At 34.3% G+C, this 22,888-nt stretch overlaps 1 protein-coding gene across 20 annotated transcripts in view; it reads left to right on the top strand.

Annotated features, from left to right (window-relative positions):
• Window positions 1-22,888, top strand: part of LOC105330584 (phospholipid-transporting ATPase IF) — a 39,556-nt gene that overhangs the window by 3,660 nt on the left and 13,008 nt on the right. For 18 of the 20 annotated variants that reach the window (XR_010708784.1, XR_010708785.1, XR_010708783.1 and 15 more), the window contains exons 2-26: window positions 683-814; window positions 2,775-2,864; window positions 6,024-6,104; window positions 7,972-8,079; window positions 8,916-9,044; window positions 9,308-9,524; window positions 9,804-9,885; window positions 10,022-10,163; window positions 11,113-11,194; window positions 11,423-11,538; window positions 11,962-12,120; window positions 12,387-12,556; window positions 12,692-12,834; window positions 13,041-13,144; window positions 13,241-13,354; window positions 13,623-13,745; window positions 14,148-14,302; window positions 14,727-14,886; window positions 15,325-15,427; window positions 15,831-15,976; window positions 16,091-16,150; window positions 17,013-17,140; window positions 17,417-17,475; window positions 19,090-19,169; window positions 19,755-19,820. Coding sequence is in view for 17 of the 20 variants with exons in the window: in XM_066069868.1 (XP_065925940.1) it covers window positions 683-814; window positions 2,775-2,864; window positions 6,024-6,104; window positions 7,972-8,079; window positions 8,916-9,044; window positions 9,308-9,524; window positions 9,804-9,885; window positions 10,022-10,163; window positions 11,113-11,194; window positions 11,423-11,538; window positions 11,962-12,120; window positions 12,387-12,556; window positions 12,692-12,834; window positions 13,041-13,144; window positions 13,241-13,354; window positions 13,623-13,745; window positions 14,148-14,302; window positions 14,727-14,886; window positions 15,325-15,427; window positions 15,831-15,976; window positions 16,091-16,150; window positions 17,013-17,140; window positions 17,417-17,475; window positions 19,090-19,169; window positions 19,755-19,820 (2,949 nt within the window). In the remaining 3 variants the exon portion in view is untranslated. Of the gene's footprint in view, window positions 1-40; window positions 191-324; window positions 482-682; window positions 815-2,774; window positions 2,865-6,023; window positions 6,105-7,971; window positions 8,080-8,915; window positions 9,045-9,307; window positions 9,525-9,803; window positions 9,886-10,021; window positions 10,164-11,112; window positions 11,195-11,422; window positions 11,539-11,961; window positions 12,121-12,386; window positions 12,557-12,691; window positions 12,835-13,040; window positions 13,145-13,240; window positions 13,355-13,622; window positions 13,746-14,147; window positions 14,303-14,726; window positions 14,887-15,324; window positions 15,428-15,830; window positions 15,977-16,090; window positions 16,151-17,012; window positions 17,141-17,416; window positions 17,476-19,089; window positions 19,170-19,754; window positions 19,821-22,888 lie in introns of those variants that run through there. The other 2 variants (XM_066069872.1, XM_066069871.1) reach the window with 2 other exon arrangements.

Genomic DNA, 22,888 nt, shown 5'->3' on the forward strand with positions numbered 1-22,888 from the left:
GTCATACCACAGTTATCTTGCCTCGAGAAAATAAGCTGAAATGATGTTGGTGTTGCTTTTAATTACTACAGATGTACATAAATTGTTGTATCTACCTGTGAAATCAATTTGATAGATTTGTACATACCTGTATTCTAGCTGTCTGCAGACTTTGATTTTGTGATTATTGTTTTTCGGTGCTCTCCAAATGGTGAGTCATTGGTCAACATGCGTGGACAGTGTTAGTTTTATATCATCCTGTTTCTAAATTCTCTAATGTCTAATATCTGAAAGATATCTGTAAAGTTTTCAGACCTGCAAGGAAAAGATATTTCTTATTTTATACACATTTCCTGTTTACTGTGTATACCTTTATAAAAAGAACAGGATGTTTAAAAGGGAATTATGGATTTTCCACATTTGGAAAAAGCTTAAGTGTACACCTAGCTAATACTGAAATTGAGTGAAACTAATGGTATGAAGGAGTAAAATGAAAAGAAAGGTAAAATAGTTGTCTTATGGTAATCAATTTCTTCTTGAGGTGGCAAGTATATATTAACTAAATTAAATATTGATTGATCTTAGGGTCTATATATACCTAATTTACTGAGTACCGGTAATTATACACAAACACCTGATTTTAACTTTTGATATTCATTATCATATTGCCAGTGGATGGAATTAATTGAGCTTCTTTTTAAAGGACTGCTTCAAGAGAGAGTTGCCAACAGACAGGACAATCTATGTGGATAACAAACCTTCCCCGAGTGAGAGCCCAGAGGTCGCCATTCACCAGCATCATCACTACCCCAACAACAGGGTGGTGTCCTCAAAGGTAAGGGCCATACACATACATTCACCATCAATACCCCAACAACAGGGTGGTGTCCTCAAAGGTAAGGGGCTGTACAAACACATTGACCATCACTACCCCAACAACAGGGTGGTGCCCTCAAAGGTAAGGGGCATACACATACATTCATCATCAATACCCCAACAACAGGGTGGTGTCCTCAAAGGTAAGGGCCATACACATACATTCACCATCAATACCCCAACAACAGGGTGGTGTCCTCAAAGGTAAGGGGCTGTACAAACACATTGACCATCACTACCCCAACAACAGGGTTGTGTCCTCAAAGGTAAGAGACTGTACACATACATTCATTATCAATACCTCAACAACAGGGTGGTGTCCTCAAAGGTAAGGGCTGTACAAACACATTGACCATCAATACCTCAACAACAGGGTGGTGTCCTCAAAGGTAAGGGGCATACACATACATTCATCATCAATACCCCAACAACAGGGTGGTGTCCTCAAAGGTAAGGGCCGTACACATACATTCATCATCAATACCCCAACAACAGGGTGGTGTCCTCAAAGGTAAGGGACTGTACACAACAGGGCGGTGTCCTCAAGGGTAAGGGGTGTACACTTACAATCAAGATTACTATCACGACAAAAGGGTGATGTCCTCAAAGGTAAAGGGCTGTTCACAACAGGGCGATGTCCTCAAAGGTGAGGGGATGTACGTAACTAGGCGGTGTCCTCAAAGGTAAGGGGCTATACGTAGTTCAAAGCCTTATGTGCTCAAGGCATGAAGAGAACTCTAAAGTAAGTAAGTAACGAGCTAGTTCATTGGTTTTTTCACTATTTTAATTGAATCACCCTGAAAAAAGTATTAATATATTATTTACAATTTATAGTCATTTATGATAGAAATTCATCTCTCTTTCTGTTCGTGATGATGAATAATTGAACACAAATGAATAAATACAATATAGCTACAGAATTTATACTCAAATAAACCTTGTTTGAACATGGTTTATAAAGTATAAACAGTCAAAACCAGTTTATACTTATATATTTACACTTTACTGTGTTTTTCCATTAGATTCGGTGATCTTCAAATGCCTCTAAATGCAACAAGTAGTCAAAGGTCAAATTGACGAGTTTTATTATGACGTCACAAACGTTGAACGCTGTAAACTGCAACGTCACAAGCGAAAATCAAAGTTCACGCTTGTGGCTGTTACTGTGGCTCTTCCATTAATATTAACTTACCCTTAGGATAAGATAGGAATTTTAAGGTATAAATCACATTTGCAGACAAGGCAAGAAGTTAAAAAAAATGTAAATATAAGCATTAAATCATGATTTTTTGAAGTATACACTCTCATAACTGCCGCGGTGTGTGCATACAAATTTTCATAATGCGCCAACGCGCGTTACTCAATTTGTATGCACACACCGCTGCAGTTATGAGAGTGTATACTTCAAAAAATCATGATTCAGTGCTATAATAAATTCTGTAGTTACTCATATAAATTGAATAGCTGTTGAATTTATACCTATGGTACATGTAATTTAATAACATTCATAAAATGGACATAAAAAGCAAAAGTGTAATGAAAATAATGTCATGTGCATGTGTAGGTATTGTTACATGTAGTATAACTTTAGCTTATCATTGAAAGAAAGAAATTCTTATTTTTAAATCTGTATACAAGGTTATTTTTGCCCCTTGTTACATGTATTTTCACCCTTCTTCAATTATAAATGGTTTCACCTTGTCTTGAATTCCCCCAGACAAAATAGTGTTTTAAGGTTAGATATTTTGAGACAATGGAATTCGTCCAGTCTTAAATTCACCTGCTGACGAGGGCGAAGGGGGTGAAAATTAAAAAGGAGTGAATATTTCCCAGCATACAGAGATTACAGTACTTTGATTGGATAGATTTGAGGACATTTATGAATATGTAGATGACTCTATAAACTTTTTTACTTTCAGTACACAGCTTGGAACTTTATACCAAAGAATTTGTTTGAACAGTTCAGAAGAATAGCCAACTTTTACTTCCTGTGTGTGGGAATTATACAGGTATATGGCAGTGAGACAAACGAGCATGCTATAGAGATACTTTTTGTGGGGATAATATTTCATGGATTTGTGATTTAGTATTGGTTTTTGGGGGAATGAATTTTTCTGCTTTATGATTATCAAATTAAGCAGTTAATCGCTAAATAAAGTCGCCGCTTATAAAAATTGGTTTACAGTAGTTCTGCTTTTACATTGTCTTGTATTAATTATATAAATAGTTAAAGAAAAATAATGGTTTGATCATTAATAAAAAACGTTCAAGGTATGTGTAAATGGAAATACCGGGTTTTATACCCATATACTTGTGTGGGTCTTCCAAATCATAACTGTATAAAGCTTTGAAATAAACCAGAACAATGTATCAGGCATTTCTATTTAATATCTGTAATCTTGTATGCCCTCTGGGCCCAAAATTGGAAATAAACTATTATTATTATTATTATATACCGATAACGGGTTTCTATGCCAACAGGCATTTTATTATATTTCATATAAATCTGTTGTAATTTAATATACTCTTTTTTATATAAAATTACATAAAAATTATCAAGCACTTTTCTCATATAAATATTGATCATTGCTGGGGTTTTACAAGTACCGGTATTGTAACAATACTGAATTTATATACATACACACACAGTATGTTGATGCATTAGATGTACTTGACATCTCATAACTGCAGTCAACAGAATGTGATAATGATTCTTTGTAGAAGTGCCTCTCCTCATCATTTCCTGCCCATATTTATTTTTTTCACTCTGAAATACATAGATTACTATTTCAAGGGCATAGCAACTTAATTGAAATGGCGCCCCTAGTTGCGCAATGAAACAGAAACAAGATACAGGTCAGCTTGTCTGCTGTAATATGAAGTGTCTTGAAGTGTGTGGATAGTTTATCTTAATTCCTTATCTCAGCCTTTATCAGAGGTCAGTTTGGTCAGCTATCAGAGCTCGACTTAACCTCAGACAGGTGGAGATCGAGATAATATACATATGATATAGGTACACACTGGACATGGAATATCTCAAGTTGTCTGTTTATTCTGATTATCATATTATCCATCTCACTTCACAAAATGTACAATACATGTATATTGTAACTCATCTATCAAAACACAGATTTCATCTGTTTATTCATATGCGTGAACTCTGTAGTTTCTTAATCTGAGTTTTTTTTCTCGAGGAAAACTGAATTTAGGCCAAGGGGTCAGTTTTGGAGTTATAAGCATGTCATCGTAATAAGTAATACTTAAGTTTTGACAATGATTGATTTTTTGGGCAATTTAGAATGTTAAAGAGACCCTTATTGAAATTTTTGAAGCTTGAGAATTGCATTGTGTACAAAATAGGATGCATGGTGGCTAAAAATTTCACATATATAAGGTTCAAACCTGAAAGCACAGATATTGGAAACAAAACATGTTTTTAAAATCTAATTTAAAAAAGCAAGATGTATGCATTCCAACTGATATTGTGCATTAGACAATTGATCACACCATCAGTTTGTTAACTAGACAGTGAACATTTTGAAGTTTTCCTGAAATAAAGAACACTAAAACAAACTAAATTTTAATTGTTGGAGAAGAGCTGAAAATTGAAGTCCTTGTTAGCTACCTATATATCTTATACCCGTATAAATTTAAGGTAAACTGCATTGGGCTTCAGACATTTGATCCTGTTCTGCATCAATCTTACTCATTAAGATAATTCCAGTTCTTCCTAATGTGTATGAGTAGTTGCTTGATTTAAATTGTGAATGAACTCTCTAGTCTCATGCTCAAGCAGTTCGAGTAAAAATATATGTACAAAATTTATGTGTGATGATGCTAGAAATTCCCACTCTCTTGATTACGAAGAACTAGGCTTTCCAGTAATGCCTTGTTGGTTCTTGGGGAAAACCAGTAGTTATGTAGGACCATTCCTCTTGTTCTACACATTGACAGGCCATCAATCACCCAGCGGAAAGTTTGTTATGATGGAGAAAGTCAGCAACAATTGCTTGCTGAGGAGCATTTAAACATTGAAGAGGGGGGTAGTTTATGGGAGCCAGGGTTTAAAGTTGCCATTAACTAGATAAAATCACAGGTTGTAACAGGGGAGAGGAATTTATGGGGGAAAGTAAGAGATTTACAATCCAGCATTGAAATCTCAATTTCAACCATTTTCCTTTATTTGCATGAGTATTAGATTTACTGAAGAACAGCACAGTTTGAAGCCTTTTTATGTAACAGAGCATCATCCCCTCTTAAAATAAGACTTTAATAATGATCAAGTGGTTTTGAACCTTACAAGATTAATGAATAATTTATTATTCGGTGTACAAATTTTAAACAAGTTTTACAATTGGTGGATTTTATTGAGTAAATATACTAGTAGCTAAAGGGAATCGCTAGGTATGATATCAGTAGATTTTGATTTGTTACATAACATTACCGTAATTTTTTTTATCAAAAAAGTTTCTAGATAAAAAAATAACCACATTATGTATATTTATATATATTTTATCAGTAATATAAATTTTTGAGGGTAAAGGTAGTTTCTTGTAGTTGTGTTTCAGTTAATCTGATTGTTTTATGTAATTGGGTCCTAGTTAATCTGGTAGTTCCTATTTGTTGTGTTTCAGTTAAGCAGTAATTACCAGTAGTTGTGGTTCAGTTAATCAGTAGTTATCAGTAGTTGTGTTTGAGTTAATCAGGTAGTTACCTGTGGTTGTGTGTTAGTATCAGGTAGTTACCTGTGGTTGTTTTTCAGTTAATCAGGTAGTTACCTTTAGTTGTCTTTCAGCTAATGAGGTAGTTACCTTTAGTTGTCTTTCAGCTAATTAGGTAGTTACCTTTAGTTGCCTTTCAGCTAATGAGGTAGTTACCTTTAGTTGTCTTTCAGCTAAACAGGTAATCACCTTTAGTTGTTTTTTGGTTAATCAGGTAGTTACCTGTAGTTGTGTTTCAGTTAATCATGTAGTTATCTGTTGTTGTTTTTAAGTTAATCAGGCTGAGGTAGTTACCAGTAGTTGTCTTTCAGTTAATGAGGTAGTAGTAGTTACCTTTAGTTGTTTTATAGTTCATCAGGTAGTTACCCTTTAGTTGTTTTTCAGTTAATTAGTAGTCTGTAGTTGTGTTGTAGTTAATCAGTTAATTATCTGTGAGTTGTTTTTCAGTTAATCATCGACAGCCCGGTTAGTCCAGCCACCAGCATTGCTCCCCTGGTTTTTGTAGTCACTGTCACCGCCATCAAACAGGTGAGAATCCAGGTGTTACATTGAAGCTTCATCATCAGACACATTCAAGATTGGCCACGAAAATGACCACTGACTGTCATTTGATTTTGTGAAGTGTAAAATTCATTTTCTATTTTCGTAACACCTTTTAACTACCTTAAGCTAAGGGAGAGGTGAGAAATAGTGTTAATGTACTTGTTCAAGTGATGTAACACCATGGCATAGACTAACAAACACTTTTCAATACCATCAAGTCAATATTCCATTTTGAGATAATTGTGATTTTGCTCTGTAATTGGTTCACATGTTTGCAAATCCATAATTATAAGTCCCTATGATAATCAGTGTCATAAAATTTTTATTTTTGGTTTGATAAAAAAATTAATTCTAAAAAAATTAAAATCAAAAACATTTGAAAGCTCTAATGTATGTCATAACTTCATGCTAAGTGCATTTTTTTCTCCATTTGTTGATTGTCAATAGTGTTCTATTGGAAATGTTTATATCACTCAACATTGGAGAATGTAATCAGGAAAAAAAATCTCTGGCAATTTGAATTCAATTTTTTTAACATGTTACTTCATCTCATCAAATAGGGTGTCAAGGTTTCAATTTCTCTGAGGGTTTCCAATAAGTCCTGATTGATTTAAATTTCAGACAATATTGAATTGGATATACATAGACTTAGTATGTTAAGATGATGAGAGAGAGAGGGAGAGAGAGAGAGAGAGAGAGAGAGAGAGATTTGATGGCTAAGTTGTCGATACATCCACATACTAAGTCTGACAGACACTCCTTGTACACAATCATTAATCTGTTTAGGGCCTGTCAGAAGAACTTTTTATTCTTCTCTGTATCAGTACAAATTCAGAGCATCTGTTTTCTACAGACATCTTTCTGTCTGTTTTGTTTACAGAAGCAGTACAAGAGAATTCAAGTGATATTGAATTGGCAATTTTTATTAGATTTTTTGTATAGATGAGCATCTGTTTTCAATGATGACAGGTTTCTTTTTGTTAGCTTTATTTATTTTCCGATCCCAGTCAGTCATATCGTACTTTTTGTGTACATATCATAATGCTCAATTTTTTTTTATTGTAAACAAGTTACAATTCACATCTTTTAGTCATGAATCACAGATAGGGAAAGAGAGTCAGGCTAGATTTCAACATCAAAAAGGGGAGTTCTGTATGGTTGGTTTAAAGGAGCATTAACAATAAACAAACCGTGAACAATTGCCCACACAGAACTCAGTCTGCGATCGCAGTTAATATTTTGTGTACTGAAAACAAAATTGATATCTAAATCTTCCTTATTTATTTTAAACACTTGATTAGTTTGTCATGAGCAGACAATAACAAGGTTTAGATAAAAATTTAAAAGTGATCAAAGTTTGATAAAAGTATATAGGAGGGGATGGGTTAAAGAGCGCACGTTTCACCAAGTCATTTTACATTATGAAAATCAGTTATTATTGTTCACAAGACTTTATATTATTGGTACTTTCGAATGTTTTTTTATGAATAAAAAATAAAAAATGGATATATATTATGCAATAAATATAAATCCTTGAAATCAAAAGTGATTCAAGATTCTATAATTATTTGTAATAATTATTTTTTTTTTTTTGGGTGGGGGGGGGGGGTTGAATTGGGTGGGATGGGGTAGAAGTGGGGGGGGGGATGGGGTGGGAGTGGGGATGGGGGAAGGGAGTGGGGGTGAGGCTGAGGGGTGTGGATGGATTAGTGGTTCTAGATGAAGACTATAAGAATACAGTTTTGTTGTTAAACATTGAACTTTGATATTTACCCCTAAAGCCAGAGATGTAGATCTTGTGATGTGATTACAGTATTTTTTGCCGAGCTAATCATAGATTTATTTCCGGCAGGGCTATGAGGACTGGTTACGTCACAAAGCAGACAATGAGGTCAACAACAGAAAGGCGTTCATCGTCCATAACGGCCAGCTCACCCAAGTCAAGGCACAAAATATCAAGGTACATACACTGTCATATAGTGGAAAGTAGAAAACAAACAAGTCATTTGACAATAGATCAGATTTAATTTGATCTCAGATTTAATCAGATAAACTACATGTAAGTGCCTTGGTGAATTACACAGGGAAGCTTTATAGCCAATTGCAATGCTAAAAGCAATTTTTTAATAGTTGGTCACAATTCAGGTCATTTTGAACTGATCAATTAGCATATATGCTTTTTTGTAAGTATAATAAAAGCTCTAATACTTGTCATGCAGAACTGAATATGTTTCAAAATGTACAGAAACCAATTGGCTATTAAATAGATCACCAGAATTAGTCATAATTAGACTACAAGAGACTATATGAGTACTGTATATAATGTGGAATCATCATTGTTCATGGGGGGGGGGGGGGGCAATGGTCGTGGCTTTCGTGGGTAACCCTTGCCCACGAATTTACATCTCCACAAACCTATACAACAATCCTTTGTTTATTATTTATTTAAATTATCCTGATTACATTACCAACGAAATTACGTCCCCTTGAACCAAGAAAATTTTGACTACCCACAAACATTGACCTCCACGAATAAAAATGATTTAACAGTAACGTCAGAGTTTCCATATTAATTGCCACACTTGAAAAATCAAATCTACATGACACAGTTTTGAATGTGCAATAAATGTATTATAACTTATTTAAAAATCATGAATCTTGTATTCTTGGCACATGGTGTATATTGACAAATTTAACTAGTATCAAAATGACATCTAGTTGAACTGTGAAAATTCACAGAAAGCATTTACAGTATTACGGTATAGTACATGTATTTAAATTTTCTATTTGATACAGGTGGGAGACATAGTGAAAGTGAAAGTAAATCAAGGCTTTCCATGTGATCTAGTGATGCTCTCTTCATATGATCCGGAGGGAAAATGTTATGTCACAACAGCAAACTTGGATGGGGAGACCAACTTAAAAGTAAGACCAAAGTTCTGGGAAATATAGCCTTACACTTATGATAGATATTTTAAAAATCTGTACCGATACATTAATGACAACTAGCTTACTTTGTATTCTCTCATAGCACCATATACATTGTGAATTGATTGGTTTCTTTATCTTTTAAACTATTCTTTGAATTAATTCATTGATAAACCAGATTTAGTTTTCACCATATGAGTCATGATTCCAAAGCTTATATCTTTCATTAAAAGACCATATTTTATATCATTAAATTTCAGACTCATTTTTGTGTGCCTGAAACTCGTGAGTTCCAGAAGGAGAGTGATTTCACAAATCTTTGTGCCACAATTGAATGTGAGCAACCGATTCCAGATCTCTACAAATTCATTGGTCGAATAACTGTTTACAACAACTCAGACAGTTGTTTAAAATCCCTGGGGCCAGAGAATGTCCTACTGAGGGGAGCAAGGCTAAAAAATACACCTTACATTTATGGTATTGAGATTTCTAGATTTAATTGCATGGGTATCTTCTATATGAAGAAAGTTTAGTTATATATATTTAAAATCCACTGACCAAGTTTTGCAAACTTTTTATAAAGGTAAACTAGATGCATTATGATTGGTCAAAGTGATAATTTTGTTAGTAATTTTCATATTGCAAATTCCACAACTTCTGAATAATTTCATTCAAATTCTGATATTTTTTTCATAGATAAAAACTATTTTGCATTTGTTCTGTTATATCATTTTATTTTATTTTTTCAATTTTTAGGTTGTGCAATATATACGGGTCCAGATACCAAAATGGCTTTGAATTCCAAAGCTAAAATTACCAAATTTTCTCGTGTTGAGAGGTACTGTATTGTAATTATTGATAGCTATATTATTTGATAATTATGATTTCAAGCTCTGTTGTTTCACAATACCTTAACTGCTGTTACATGTTTTTAAAAGAGGATATTTATCAAGCCACCTTATTTCTTGTTATAGGGGTATGAACAGCTACCTTATCATTTTCCTTGTGATACTATTAATAGAAGCTACAGTGAGTACTGTTTTAGCGTACTGGTACATGAGCCAGGACAGGATAGGGAATCCGTGGTACATACCTGATGCCAGACAGAGCTTGACTGTAAGTACTGCTCAACTGTAAACACAACTGAAATATACAAGTAATGCTCAACTGTAAACACAACTGAAATATACAAGTACTGCTCAACTGTAAACACAACTGAAATATACAACTAATGCTCAACTGTAAACACAACTGAAATATACAAGTATTGCTCAACTGTAAACACAACTGAAATATACAAGTACTGCTCAACTGTAAACACAACTGAAATATACAAGTACTGCTCAACTGTAAACACAACTGAAATATACAAGTAATGCTCAACTGTAAACACAATTGAAATATACAAGTACTGCTCAACTGTAAACACAACTGAAATATACAAGTACTGCTCAACTGTAAACACAACTGAAATATACAACTAATGCTCAACTGTAAACACAACTGAAATATACAACTAATGCTCAACTGTAAACACAACTGAAATATACAAGTACTGCTCAACTGTAAACACAACTGTGTCAGTGTAACATGTATATGGAATGCATGTCAGGATACCGGCTACCTTAAGTTAACCTCAGCTGATTCTCTGAAACTAATGCTCAACTGTAAACACAACTGAAATATACAACTAATGCTCAACTGTTAACACAACTGAAATACATGTACTGCAAACAAAAATACATGCAAGTATTGATCAGCTGTAAACACAGCTTATATGTAAATAGCAGTTCTGTTCAGCTGTCAGATATGTTAAGAAAGTACTAGTCAATAGAAATCAACGCCCACTCACTGGGAACAAAAACTTAAAGTTGATGTATTGACCTACAAAAGTACATTGCCAATGAGTAGATTAAGTCTGAACAATTATACAACAAAAGCTCATTTTGGTACCAACACAAATCAGAAGATTTTGAGTGTATTTTGACAACATCTGTGTGATTATTTTACATTTATATGACAGCATTACTGATTCAAATTTCATTGGTTCTTTTGCATGTGACAGGTACGACATGTGATATCAGATTTCCTGTCCTTCATGATTCTGTACAACTACATCATTCCTATCTCTCTCTATGTTACTGTGGGTGAGTAGACTACCAGAATCCAATGGATAATAATCATATTATTAAACTTATTCTACAAATTTATCAACTCTCAGTGAACAATTACCGGTACTAAAATACCGGTATGTATTTTTCATTAAGAAATATGAGATGAAAATCTGCATCATTGACTGTAATCAAGTTGTTTAAATGATCAGGTATAATGCTGTACATTAGATAAAACAAACATATTTCATGCATTGTTTGCAGAGGTGCAGAAATTTGTGGGGTCGCTGTATCTACAGTGGGACCTAGAGATGTACGATGAAGAGACGGACACTGCCGCCAAGGCCAACACATCTGACCTCAATGAAGAGCTTGGACAGGTGGGGACTGCTAAACAGTTTTGAGATGCGATCAAAGGAGGGGGAGCAAACAAAGTCTTTCCTTGAGCACATATTGTATTTTTTTCAACTGACAGTTAAAATAGACTTTGGGCTATTTCAAATTTAGAAGGGATTCTTTTACATTCGGAAATTTAGCCTTGTTTTATATTCACCCATTGACCTTGAAGGTAACAGAGAAAAAAACATTTTTGTTAAAATTTACAATGTTTATCATACATTATCTTCATTCATTTTGAAAAGAGCTTAGTTAGCCTCTTAAATTCTCCAGACTTATTTGATATCTGTTCCTGAATGTTTATATCAATTGTAACTGATCATCAAATGAAATGACCTTCAGGAACCCTGTGAATCTTTGGTATGATATTTGTAACTGATGCATGTACCCTCTCTGTTTCCTGGTAGGTGGAGTACCTGTTTACAGATAAGACAGGCACTCTTACAGAAAATGACATGCAGTTCAGACAGTGCTCAATAAATGCTGTCAAGTTCATGGAAGTGGGCGGCCATTTACATGAAATGTCTCCAGAAGGAGGCCAGAGCATTCCAGTCATCCATCTCACTGTGAGTCGAATACTAAAAACATGCTGTGGAGGGGAAAACATTTAGAATAGCCTGCTTTTTTAGCTCATTAACATTTTAAGTTTTATAGCATACACATGATTTGAGTACAGGAAGTACTAGAATTTAATGAGTTTGCTTAATTGCCTGTTATAATTAAAGTTATTGGTTCTGAACTTTTTGATAACTGAGAATTTGGCATGTTGAACCAGGAAAATGCCCATGACTGATAACTATATCAGTGTTCATGTTTCAATGGTTTTCTTCAGCCTGAGATAGAAGAATTCCTAGAGTTACTTGCCCTTTGTCACACTGTGAGGGTGGACCATCACGAAGCCAATCAGACGGGAGCATCCACCCTCTACAGTCACACGGGGATGGAGTACGAGTACCAATCCTCCTCCCCTGATGAGAAGGCTTTCGTCGAGGCGTGTCGCAGGTAACGAGGACTAGTTTTCCAACTTATTTTCTCTTTAGATGAAATTCTCTTAAACCCGACTATTTAGCTCAATTATAATTTGGTGAATGGTTGTGAATGAAGAAATCAAGAATAATAATTTATGCATTGCTTCAGGTATGGTGTTGTTTTCCATGGAATGAGAGACAACCATTTGGAGGTGACATTCCACGGAGAGATGAGGCGGTATAAGCTGCTTCATGTTCTGGAGTTTGACGCCACCAGGAAAAGAATGAGTGTCATCATACAGACAGAGAAGGGTGGGTGTTTTTGAGTGTTTACTTGTCTTATATTGAGGGTAAAGGTCAAAGTTCAGATCAAGAGGAATTCGACAGAGGGTCTGTAGAGTAGCAGTGTTGTTTTAAGGTTCACTTTCAGTTTGCTAAAAATTGCAATCATTTTGAATATTTTTGTTGAATTTTTTGTCACCAAACTTTTATCAAATTTTGGTTTTTTGTAATTACAGATGAAACTGTCCTGCTATGCAAAGGTGCAGAAACAGCTGTTCTGAAAATAGGGACTTCAGGTGAAATCGATAAAACCAATCTCCACATACATGACTATGCTGTGGTAAGTTACAAACTTTCAAATGCATGGCCACATTTGACCTGATTTGTTGGAGAATGGTTTTATCTTATTTACATTGGTTGAAATTTTTTTTTTTAGCTAGGACTGAGGACTCTGGCCCTGGGCAAGCGTGTGTTTACACAAAAAGAGTATGAAGCTGTTGATAAAATGCTGACTGAAGCCAGGAATGCTATGGACAGCCGGGAGGAAAAAGTATGAAATTAATCACAAATAATACATACTTTAGCTTAAATAAATCTGGCCATACTGACTAAATTATCTTAATTTTTTGCAGCTTCATAAACATCTTTGTAACTTCTGTTGGATCATTTCTTAATAATAATTTTTTTTTCTTACAACTCGTGTGTGAGATGGTGACATCTTATTGCATTTGAAGTTAAATGAAGCCTTCCAATTGGTTATGATTTTATATTGTTGTTACAATCCATGTAAGCTGGTAAGGACTCCTTTGTATTTTCAGTTAAATGAAGCCTTTGAGGCCATAGAGAGAGATCTCCACATTCTGGGAGCCACGGCGGTGGAGGACCGCCTACAAGACGGCGTCCCAGAAACCATCAGCATGCTCTGCAAAGCCGGCATCAAGGTAGTGGAAATAATGTTTTCCAAGGCTCAAAGTTCTGCTTTCATATATGCTGAAGTGCTTTAAATGTGTAGAAATAGTCACTAGAAATAGATATATGTTTTATTGAATGGAATAACTTTGATGGTTTGTATTTTAGATTACAGTCAAACCTCCTTATCTCAAATTAAATGGGACTGGTTAAAAACTTTGAGATACATTGTATGGAGTATTTGATATATCAAGGGTAAATTACTTAAAGTATAAGAAGTTGGGACTTACAAATCACTTTGACATATCCATTGTATTTGAGATATCAGTGTTTGAGATACCAAAATTCAACTGTATATAGTTCTGTTGAAGGTGTATCATTGTTCTAGAGACATTGTATACACATAAGTTTAAATAGTTTGGGTTGTGTTACAGGTGTGGGTGCTTACCGGGGATAAGGAGGAGACTGCTGTCAACATCAGCTACTCAGCCGGCCACATCCACGACGGAATGGAGGAACTCAGGCTCACCAAACTCACCTGTACTGATTACACCAGGTGTGGAGAGGAGATCAGCAAAAACATCCACAGGTAAATAATGCAGGGGGGCAGAGGAAAATGAAGACTCGTGTGGCCTTCTAGAAAACTAAATTTCATACGGTCTCAATATTAATCATAACTTTCAAAAATCCACATAAGCTGAGTAATGTAATTACCATAATGTCAGAAATGTGAAGTGTATGATTAAATGTAAAAAGTTCTCGTCTGAAACTTACTTATTAAGAACTTGAATTTAAAGCAACCTTGGGTTAAAATAGAAGGCTGTATCTATTCCCCACATTTTATACACTATCTCAAACTTGCAGGAATGTAAATAAATCTTAGTTATAATGAACTGAAATTTCATATCACCAGATTCACTTCAGATTTTTTTTTTAAGAATTGATTGATGTACATGTTTAGAAACATACAAGAAGTTTTCAAGGAATACTATTTTTAATCGATGTTGTTACAGATGTATTTCACGCAGTCCCTCTAGTCAGCACTTTGTGTTGATCGTGGACGGCTTCAGCCTGGCCTTTGCCCTGGGAGAACACACAGAGATATTCAGGAAGCTTTGCCAGATGTGTGAGGCAGTGCTGTGCTGTAGAATGTCCCCTCTACAGAAGGCAGAGGTTTGTACAAGCACCTGCTTACTGGTTATGTGACAGATTAACTATTTCAAATGTGTGAGGCAGTGCTGTGCTGTAGAATGTCCCCTCTACAGAAAGCAGAGGTTTGTACAAGCACCTTCTTACTGGTTATGTGACAGATTAACCATTTCTGTTTATGAATAAGAGCATCACTGTAATGTATTGAATTTCAAAAGTTCACCATTTATTTATTCAACAATGTTCCAATGGTTATTTTTACATTTTCCTACATCTTGCATGTCTAGTGAGTGTTAACAGTCTTCTATTCTCATATGAAGGAGCAGGTAGTTATATACATATGTAGTTATATACCCATAGTTACCCAAGAAGCAGTTTTCCTTTGTTGAACTGAGGTCATGCCCTTGAGACTGTCCTAAGAACCAATCAGACTGTTTGTTACTTTTAGCTATGACTTTGTAGGTGGTGAAACTGATGAAGGTGGCCGACCATACACCAGTAACGGCAGCCATTGGAGACGGTGCTAACGATGTCAGCATGATACAGGAGGCCCATGTTGGACTAGGTATGACATGAAGATACAAGTTAGATATCAGATAAATAATTATGTGCATAAGAACTCTGTTTTTAAAAATAAAAGTCACCTTTCAGCGTAATTTATTTGCTATGAGAGTTACAAATAGATCAAATCATTTTATCCAAACTGTTAGGAGTGTTAAGATGTATGACCATGTACAGTAAAACATGGTTATAACGATGTGCCAGGCACGGGCGATTTTGCTATGTTATAAGCGTAATTTGTTATATCCGTCAAGTTTACCACATGTAATATTGTCATGGGGAATGAAAATCACTTCGCTGTAAGGGTCAATTCATTATAAGCGTGTTTGCTATAACTGTGTTTTACTGTATCAACAAAACAAACTATGTAAGTGAGAGCAATGAACTTTTACCTAAACATTTTTCAGGCATTATGGGAAAAGAAGGTAGACAGGCGGTACGAAATAGTGATTATGCCTTCGCCAAGTTCCGGTTCTTACAGAGACTCTTATTGGTCCACGGCCATTACTTCTACTATCGACTGGCAACCCTTGTCCAGTATTTCTTTTACAAAGTAAGCTTACTATGTAATTTAGTTACGGCAAGAATATCAAGCAATGTAATTTCTCTTAACTTAATTGATTTCTAAAGGTTTGGACTATTTACATAGATTGTCTCTTTGTTTCAGAATGTAGCCTTTATTACCATGCAGCTGTTTTTTGCATTTTACTCCGGTTTTTCACAACAGGTATGTTATTTCATTTAAAGGGGCATGGTCACGATTTTGGTCAAAAATTATTTTTCCGATTTTAATGTTTACAATGCTTCAGAAAGGCATATTTAATATGCAACCAAAATTTGAGTGTCATTTGTTGAGTTATAGTTACAGAGCTTGCAATTCTTCGAGCACTATGTACACAAAGCTTTCCTTTACATTTTGAATGTTGAAGTAAAAATTCCAATTTTATGCCTAAAATGAATGTATTGAATGTTAGGAACTGTTTATTTATGCTTAAAATGATTAAGAGGATAGACAAATCGTCTTAAAAAAGATTTTTTACTGCTATATTGAACCTTTGTAATCAAAAACAGGGCGCGAGCCTTGTTCACATGACAAAGAATTGTGAGCCCTGTGTCTTGCTTATAACTTCACGACTGACACTCAAATTTCATTTGATCATAAGAAATGCTTTCCTAAATAAAAAATGAAAACAGAAAAATAGAATTTGACCAAAATCACGACCATGCCCCTTTAATGGATCACCACCTTTATATGTTAGTTATACATGTAAATGTTAAACATTGAACACCCCAGTGTGCTATTCTCCTAGTTCTTGTTATAGTCATTATAGAAACTCGTGTACATACTCACTAATGATATGAATCTAAATGGTTCAGATATGATTTAGATAACTCTTTAGATGCAGATCTTGCTTTTTATGTTTATGAGTATGTGACAGATACATGTATTATTGCCTTGCATGGTTTTAGTGACTTATTCGACAGTCGATCCCTACTGGTGAACTTTGATATGGTGTTTTATAATTTAGATGTATAAGAACTAACGATCATATTGACTTATCTTGGATTGATTACGGTTTATTTGACAGTCCCTACTGGTGAGCTTTCATCTTATGTTCTACAACATTACCATGACGTCACTGCCCATCTTCATCTACAGCTTGTTCGAGCAGCACATATCCCAACGAGATCTCATCGATAAACCTCATCTTTATAAGTAAGGCTAAAGATACATTTTACTCATTTTCTTGTTATTTTGTTGATTTAACTTATAACTTATTTTTGAATTTTATATTTTGTCATATACCCATTATATCTTAAATTGAATTTATAACAAGACTTATTTGAATTCCCAATGTGAGAAAATTTGAATGATTAAATGTACATATATGCATGCAAGGAAATATTTTAAATTTTTAATTGGGTTTAGATTTAAAAAATTCTGATTGAATAAATGTTCTTTTTTTCTATCCAGTGTTTTTTTTTATTTCAGAAATATCACTCGAAATAGTAAATTAGATAAAAAGAATTTCTTGAAGTGGAATGTATTAGGTTTGTATTAACATGTAATAACACATATCATGCAGTTTAGAAAAACATAAAATATTTTAATTCAAGCTAGCTAGCAGACAGCTGAAAAATCTTAATTTTTTGTCTGATATTATCATATACCAAAAACCAAAGAATATGGCAAGTCTTAAAATATACTGGAATTGAAGTGCTTTTTTTCTAAATGAATTAAGTTTGATATTTTCTGAAAATTCTTCAGAGGCGCAAGAGCAGGTAATTCTTGGATTATTGACAACTAAACTCGTCATTTTCCAAATGCCAGAAATTTTTAATTGTCACTTCTTTTTTACATGGTCAGAGATGAGTGATCGTACACAAAATAATACAACCCCTTCACTGTGTAATATTTCATAAAATAAAAGCACCAGCCTGTAATAACTGAAGCGCGTGAATGCATGTGTTTTAATAAGTTTTTCCATGCACTCAGTCAATTGACATCATACAGCGCATGCCCAGTACATTGTATTACTGATACATGTAATTAGTTCCCCAGTTTAAGCCTGTTTATTCCATCATTTGATCCATTAATCTAAGAACTGGATGTACCCTACCACAATTTTATGGGTTTCATTTATTTTTCTGGATTTTTAAGTTTTTGAATTTAAAAGTAATCAAAAAAACTATTATAATTTGTATTCTGTTTTATCTTCACTTTCAGCCATATTCGTTACAATAGCACATACTCCATTACTTTACCATCCTTTCAAGTATGAATGAGGGACACGTGTGCTGAAATGCAGCCAGTTTTGTTTTATAAAAGTACAATATATTGTCTAGTGCTGTTGAATTTGTCAGTTATTGATTGGACAAAAGTCATTTGTTTAAGGATGCATCCTACTCCATAGAAGTAGCAATTATAGACTGAGGTGTTCACTCATTTCTATATGTATGATAATAATTTTGTTTCTTTTTAATTTTTTACATCTATAATGTGTATTAACTTGATAAGTACATATATCTTACCCCCTGTTAAATTGTAAGAAAAACATTGGCTAACAGCAGTTACGTGGAGACTATGTATATTCCATACATAGTCAGTAGAAAATATTACCCCCTCTCTAGCATTATGATGTCATTTTAGAGCATTATGACGTCAGGTTTCATACTCAAATTGAAACTTGTAATATTATAAAAAGCTTGATTTCCCTTGTTTTATATATTTACATTTTATCATTAAAAAAAGACAGTCGGTAAGATATAATCATTACATGGTTTGTAGTTGACCTAGCTAATATGGTTTATACATGCTCAGCTCTTGCCCCATATGGAATTTACTGACTATGTATAAACCATATTAGGTCAACTACAAACCATGTAGCTAATAATATCACACAATAAAGGACCATTTTATAAGAAATCATCTAGCTTATCAATATATTTTTGTAGCTTTCCATACAATAGTGTGTTTGCATGTCATGAAATTTAATTTTTAAAAATCAGAAAACAATGTGATGAAGATTTCCTGTGATTAGTTTCCCAGTAGACTCATTACTGATTTTTTTTCTTGATTTATAGCTGATACATGTGTTATATATTGATAACTTTTTACCCAATTCAGATTGCATATATTTATTTAATGATTTGTTCTCATTGTAGGATTATGGCATGTTTTTGTGTTTTTCTTTGGTGTTGTATTTTTGTTTGGAAACGATGTTTCTTTGTGGCCAGATGGAAAGGTAGGAAACATTTTATAAAATTCTGTGACAGTTATAAAACGAGTAAAATTTGTAACCTGGTAACTGTAGAAAATACTTTCAACCTTTTCAAAACAATTTACTGTATTGAATGCAATTCTTGCCACTCTTAAATGTCCATTTTATTGAATTTAGTTTTAGATATTGCATAATTCAGTTTCATGTTTAAAGCATTCACATCCTTTGCTCTGTTTGTTATCATTTTCTGACTGCAACATGAGTCATTTCTATATAATTTCTGCATTTAGAGGTTTACTCTTAGTCTCATATTTAATCAATCAAATTCATTATTTTTCATGAATTACAATTGAAAATGAAATCTTTATAGCAAGATTCAATGCCATTAGAGAATGTAGGGACAAATTAAATGCAGTTCATCGTTATGTTAACCAAGAAGAATATAAAAATCCAGTGTGTTATGTGAATGCTAGAGAAGGACTAAGAGAATATTTCAGCCTGTACGTAATGGTCTAACAGCTGTGTTGTGATGGAAAATATAATATATGAATTGAAAATGCACAACTGATTGCGTGATTTAATTACATATTGCAAGATTTGAATTTACAGATGATGGGCCTATGGAGTTTTGGGACAATAGCCTACACAGTCAATGTCATTGCAGTTAATCTCAAGGTGAATGTTGTAAATGATAGTTACATGTGGTGATTTATGAAGAAATTTGTCTAACATTTTTCAGCAAGAGTTATCCCTCTTATGAAAGCTACAACATGCAGGTTGCACTACAGTATTAAATTTTACTATATATTCTTACCAAAATTGCACAACTTTAGATACAGATTAAAAATTCAAAACGAACTTCTGGAAAAAATCCTCTTGACATCTTTTTAAACAACGCTTCATTTACAATTTCCTAGCAAAATACACACGTGCATCCAGCAAGGCGTGAGACTTTGTTTACCTCGAAGTTACACATGTGCTTGAAAATCAAGCCCGGGCCTTTTCACCCCCCTCCGGAAACAACACGCATCAAAAATTCAAATGACCTCGCATTATTACAAAAATGGAATAGTTAGACCTCTTACACATTGTTTTTCAGCTCATAAAAAAAATCAGCTCCTGTCGCGTGCGGAAACGCCCCGAATTCAAGGGAAAATTCGGGAATTATTTTGGCTCAGCCATGTTTTGACGTGAACCTTCAGTGAAATACTGTTATGACACCTGCAATATAACTCATTTTTTGTTATCGCAAAATCAACATTAATAAATTGATTAATACTCATTGTGTTGTGTGACTAAAAAAAAAATATGAAGATATCTTCTCATTTCAGAAAGTTATGAGCGATTTTTTAACACCACGGTGTACACGGTGGCCACTGATTTATGAAAATATGATCAAAGTTATACTGTATGCATTTACACGGTGTTTTGATATTCAGTGATTTTTTGGTTTTAAATTGACAAGTGATGTATGAAAATGTATAAAATGACGCAAATTAATTAATATCATGTGGACCCTAGAAATTATGTCAGCAAAAAATTCAATGACCCTGCCTCTGGGGGGTGGGGTAGAGAAAACGTCATTATTTCATACAATTTATGAAAATGGTGAGAACCTTTGTCCAAAATAGCACGGTCTTGTTCTAATCTAACTAACATGAGTGATACATCTCAGCTGTTTTCCGCTTTCGTACCAATATTTCTCAATTTTGGACATAAATTGAGCATTTCTTACTGTAACACAAGGGCCTAAACAACCGATTTTATTTGAAATTCACACCCCGTAGAAGATTTTGTTGTTTACGACGATGAATACTACATCGTATTTGATCTGCTGAAAATTTTCCGGGCAGTTTAGACGGTCCGATCTATTATAAATGGGTCATTGTTTTGAGGCAGTAGAACATTTCAGAGGAAATGTGGGCTAATTTTGTATGCATCATTAAAAACAAAATAAGCGTGCTGCTGGCTACAAAACCCCATTGTTTGTCATTTTCCGTCTAAACACGCTGATTTAATACCTAAAACACAGGTAAAACAATTTTTAACATAGCAAACCCGTTTTCCTGCAGGTTGCACTACAGTATTAAATTTTACTATATATTCTTACCAAAATTGCACAACTTTAGATACAGATTAAAAATTCAAAACGAACTTCTGGAAAAAATCCTCTTGACATCTTTTTAAACAACGCTTCATTTACAATTTCCTAGCAAAATACACACGTGCATCCAGCAAGGCGTGAGACTTTGTTTACCTCGAAGTTACACATGTGCTTGAAAATCAAGCCCGGGCCTTTTCACCCCCCTCCGGAAACAACACGCATCAAAAATTCAAATGACCTCGCATTATTACAAAAATGGAATAGTTAGACCTCTTACACATTGTTTTTCAGCTCATAAAAAAAATCAGCTCCTGTCGCGTGCGGAAACGCCCCGAATTCAAGGGAAAATTCGGGAATTATTTTGGCTCAGCCATGTTTTGACGTGAACCTTCAGTGAAATACTGTTATGACACCTGCAATATAACTCATTTTTTGTTATCGCAAAATCAACATTAATAAATTGATTAATACTCATTGTGTTGTGTGACTAAAAAAAAAATATGAAGATATCTTCTCATTTCAGAAAGTTATGAGCGATTTTTTAACACCACGGTGTACACGGTGGCCACTGATTTATGAAAATATGATCAAAGTTATACTGTATGCATTTACACGGTGTTTTGATATTCAGTGATTTTTTGGTTTTAAATTGACAAGTGATGTATGAAAATGTATAAAATGACGCAAATTAATTAATATCATGTGGACCCTAGAAATTATGTCAGCAAAAAATTCAATGACCCTGCCTCTGGGGGGTGGGGTAGAGAAAACGTCATTATTTCATACAATTTATGAAAATGGTGAGAACCTTTGTCCAAAATAGCACGGTCTTGTTCTAATCTAACTAACATGAGTGATACATCTCAGCTGTTTTCCGCTTTCGTACCAATATTTCTCAATTTTGGACATAAATTGAGCATTTCTTACTGTAACACAAGGGCCTAAACAACCGATTTTATTTGAAATTCACACCCCGTAGAAGATTTTGTTGTTTACGACGATGAATACTACATCGTATTTGATCTGCTGAAAATTTTCCGGGCAGTTTAGACGGTCCGATCTATTATAAATGGGTCATTGTTTTGAGGCAGTAGAACATTTCAGAGGAAATGTGGGCTAATTTTGTATGCATCATTAAAAACAAAATAAGCGTGCTGCTGGCTACAAAACCCCATTGTTTGTCATTTTCCGTCTAAACACGCTGATTTAATACCTAAAACACAGGTAAAACAATTTTTAACATAGCAAACCCGTTTTCCTGCAGGTTGCACTACAGTATTAAATTTTACTATATATTCTTACCAAAATTGCACAACTTTAGATACAGATTAAAAATTCAAAACGAACTTCTGGAAAAAATCCTCTTGACATCTTTTTAAACAACGCTTCATTTACAATTTCCTAGCAAAATACACACGTGCATCCAGCAAGGCGTGAGACTTTGTTTACCTCGAAGTTACACATGTGCTTGAAAATCAAGCCCGGGCCTTTTCACCCCCCTCCGGAAACAACACGCATCAAAAATTCAAATGACCTCGCATTATTACAAAAATGGAATAGTTAGACCTCTTACACATTGTTTTTCAGCTCATAAAAAAAATCAGCTCCTGTCGCGTGCGGAAACGCCCCGAATTCAAGG

The sequence above is a fragment of the Magallana gigas genome, chromosome 8 (genome assembly GCF_963853765.1).
Source record: "Magallana gigas chromosome 8, xbMagGiga1.1, whole genome shotgun sequence".
Lineage (NCBI taxonomy): Eukaryota > Metazoa > Mollusca > Bivalvia > Ostreida > Ostreidae > Magallana > Magallana gigas.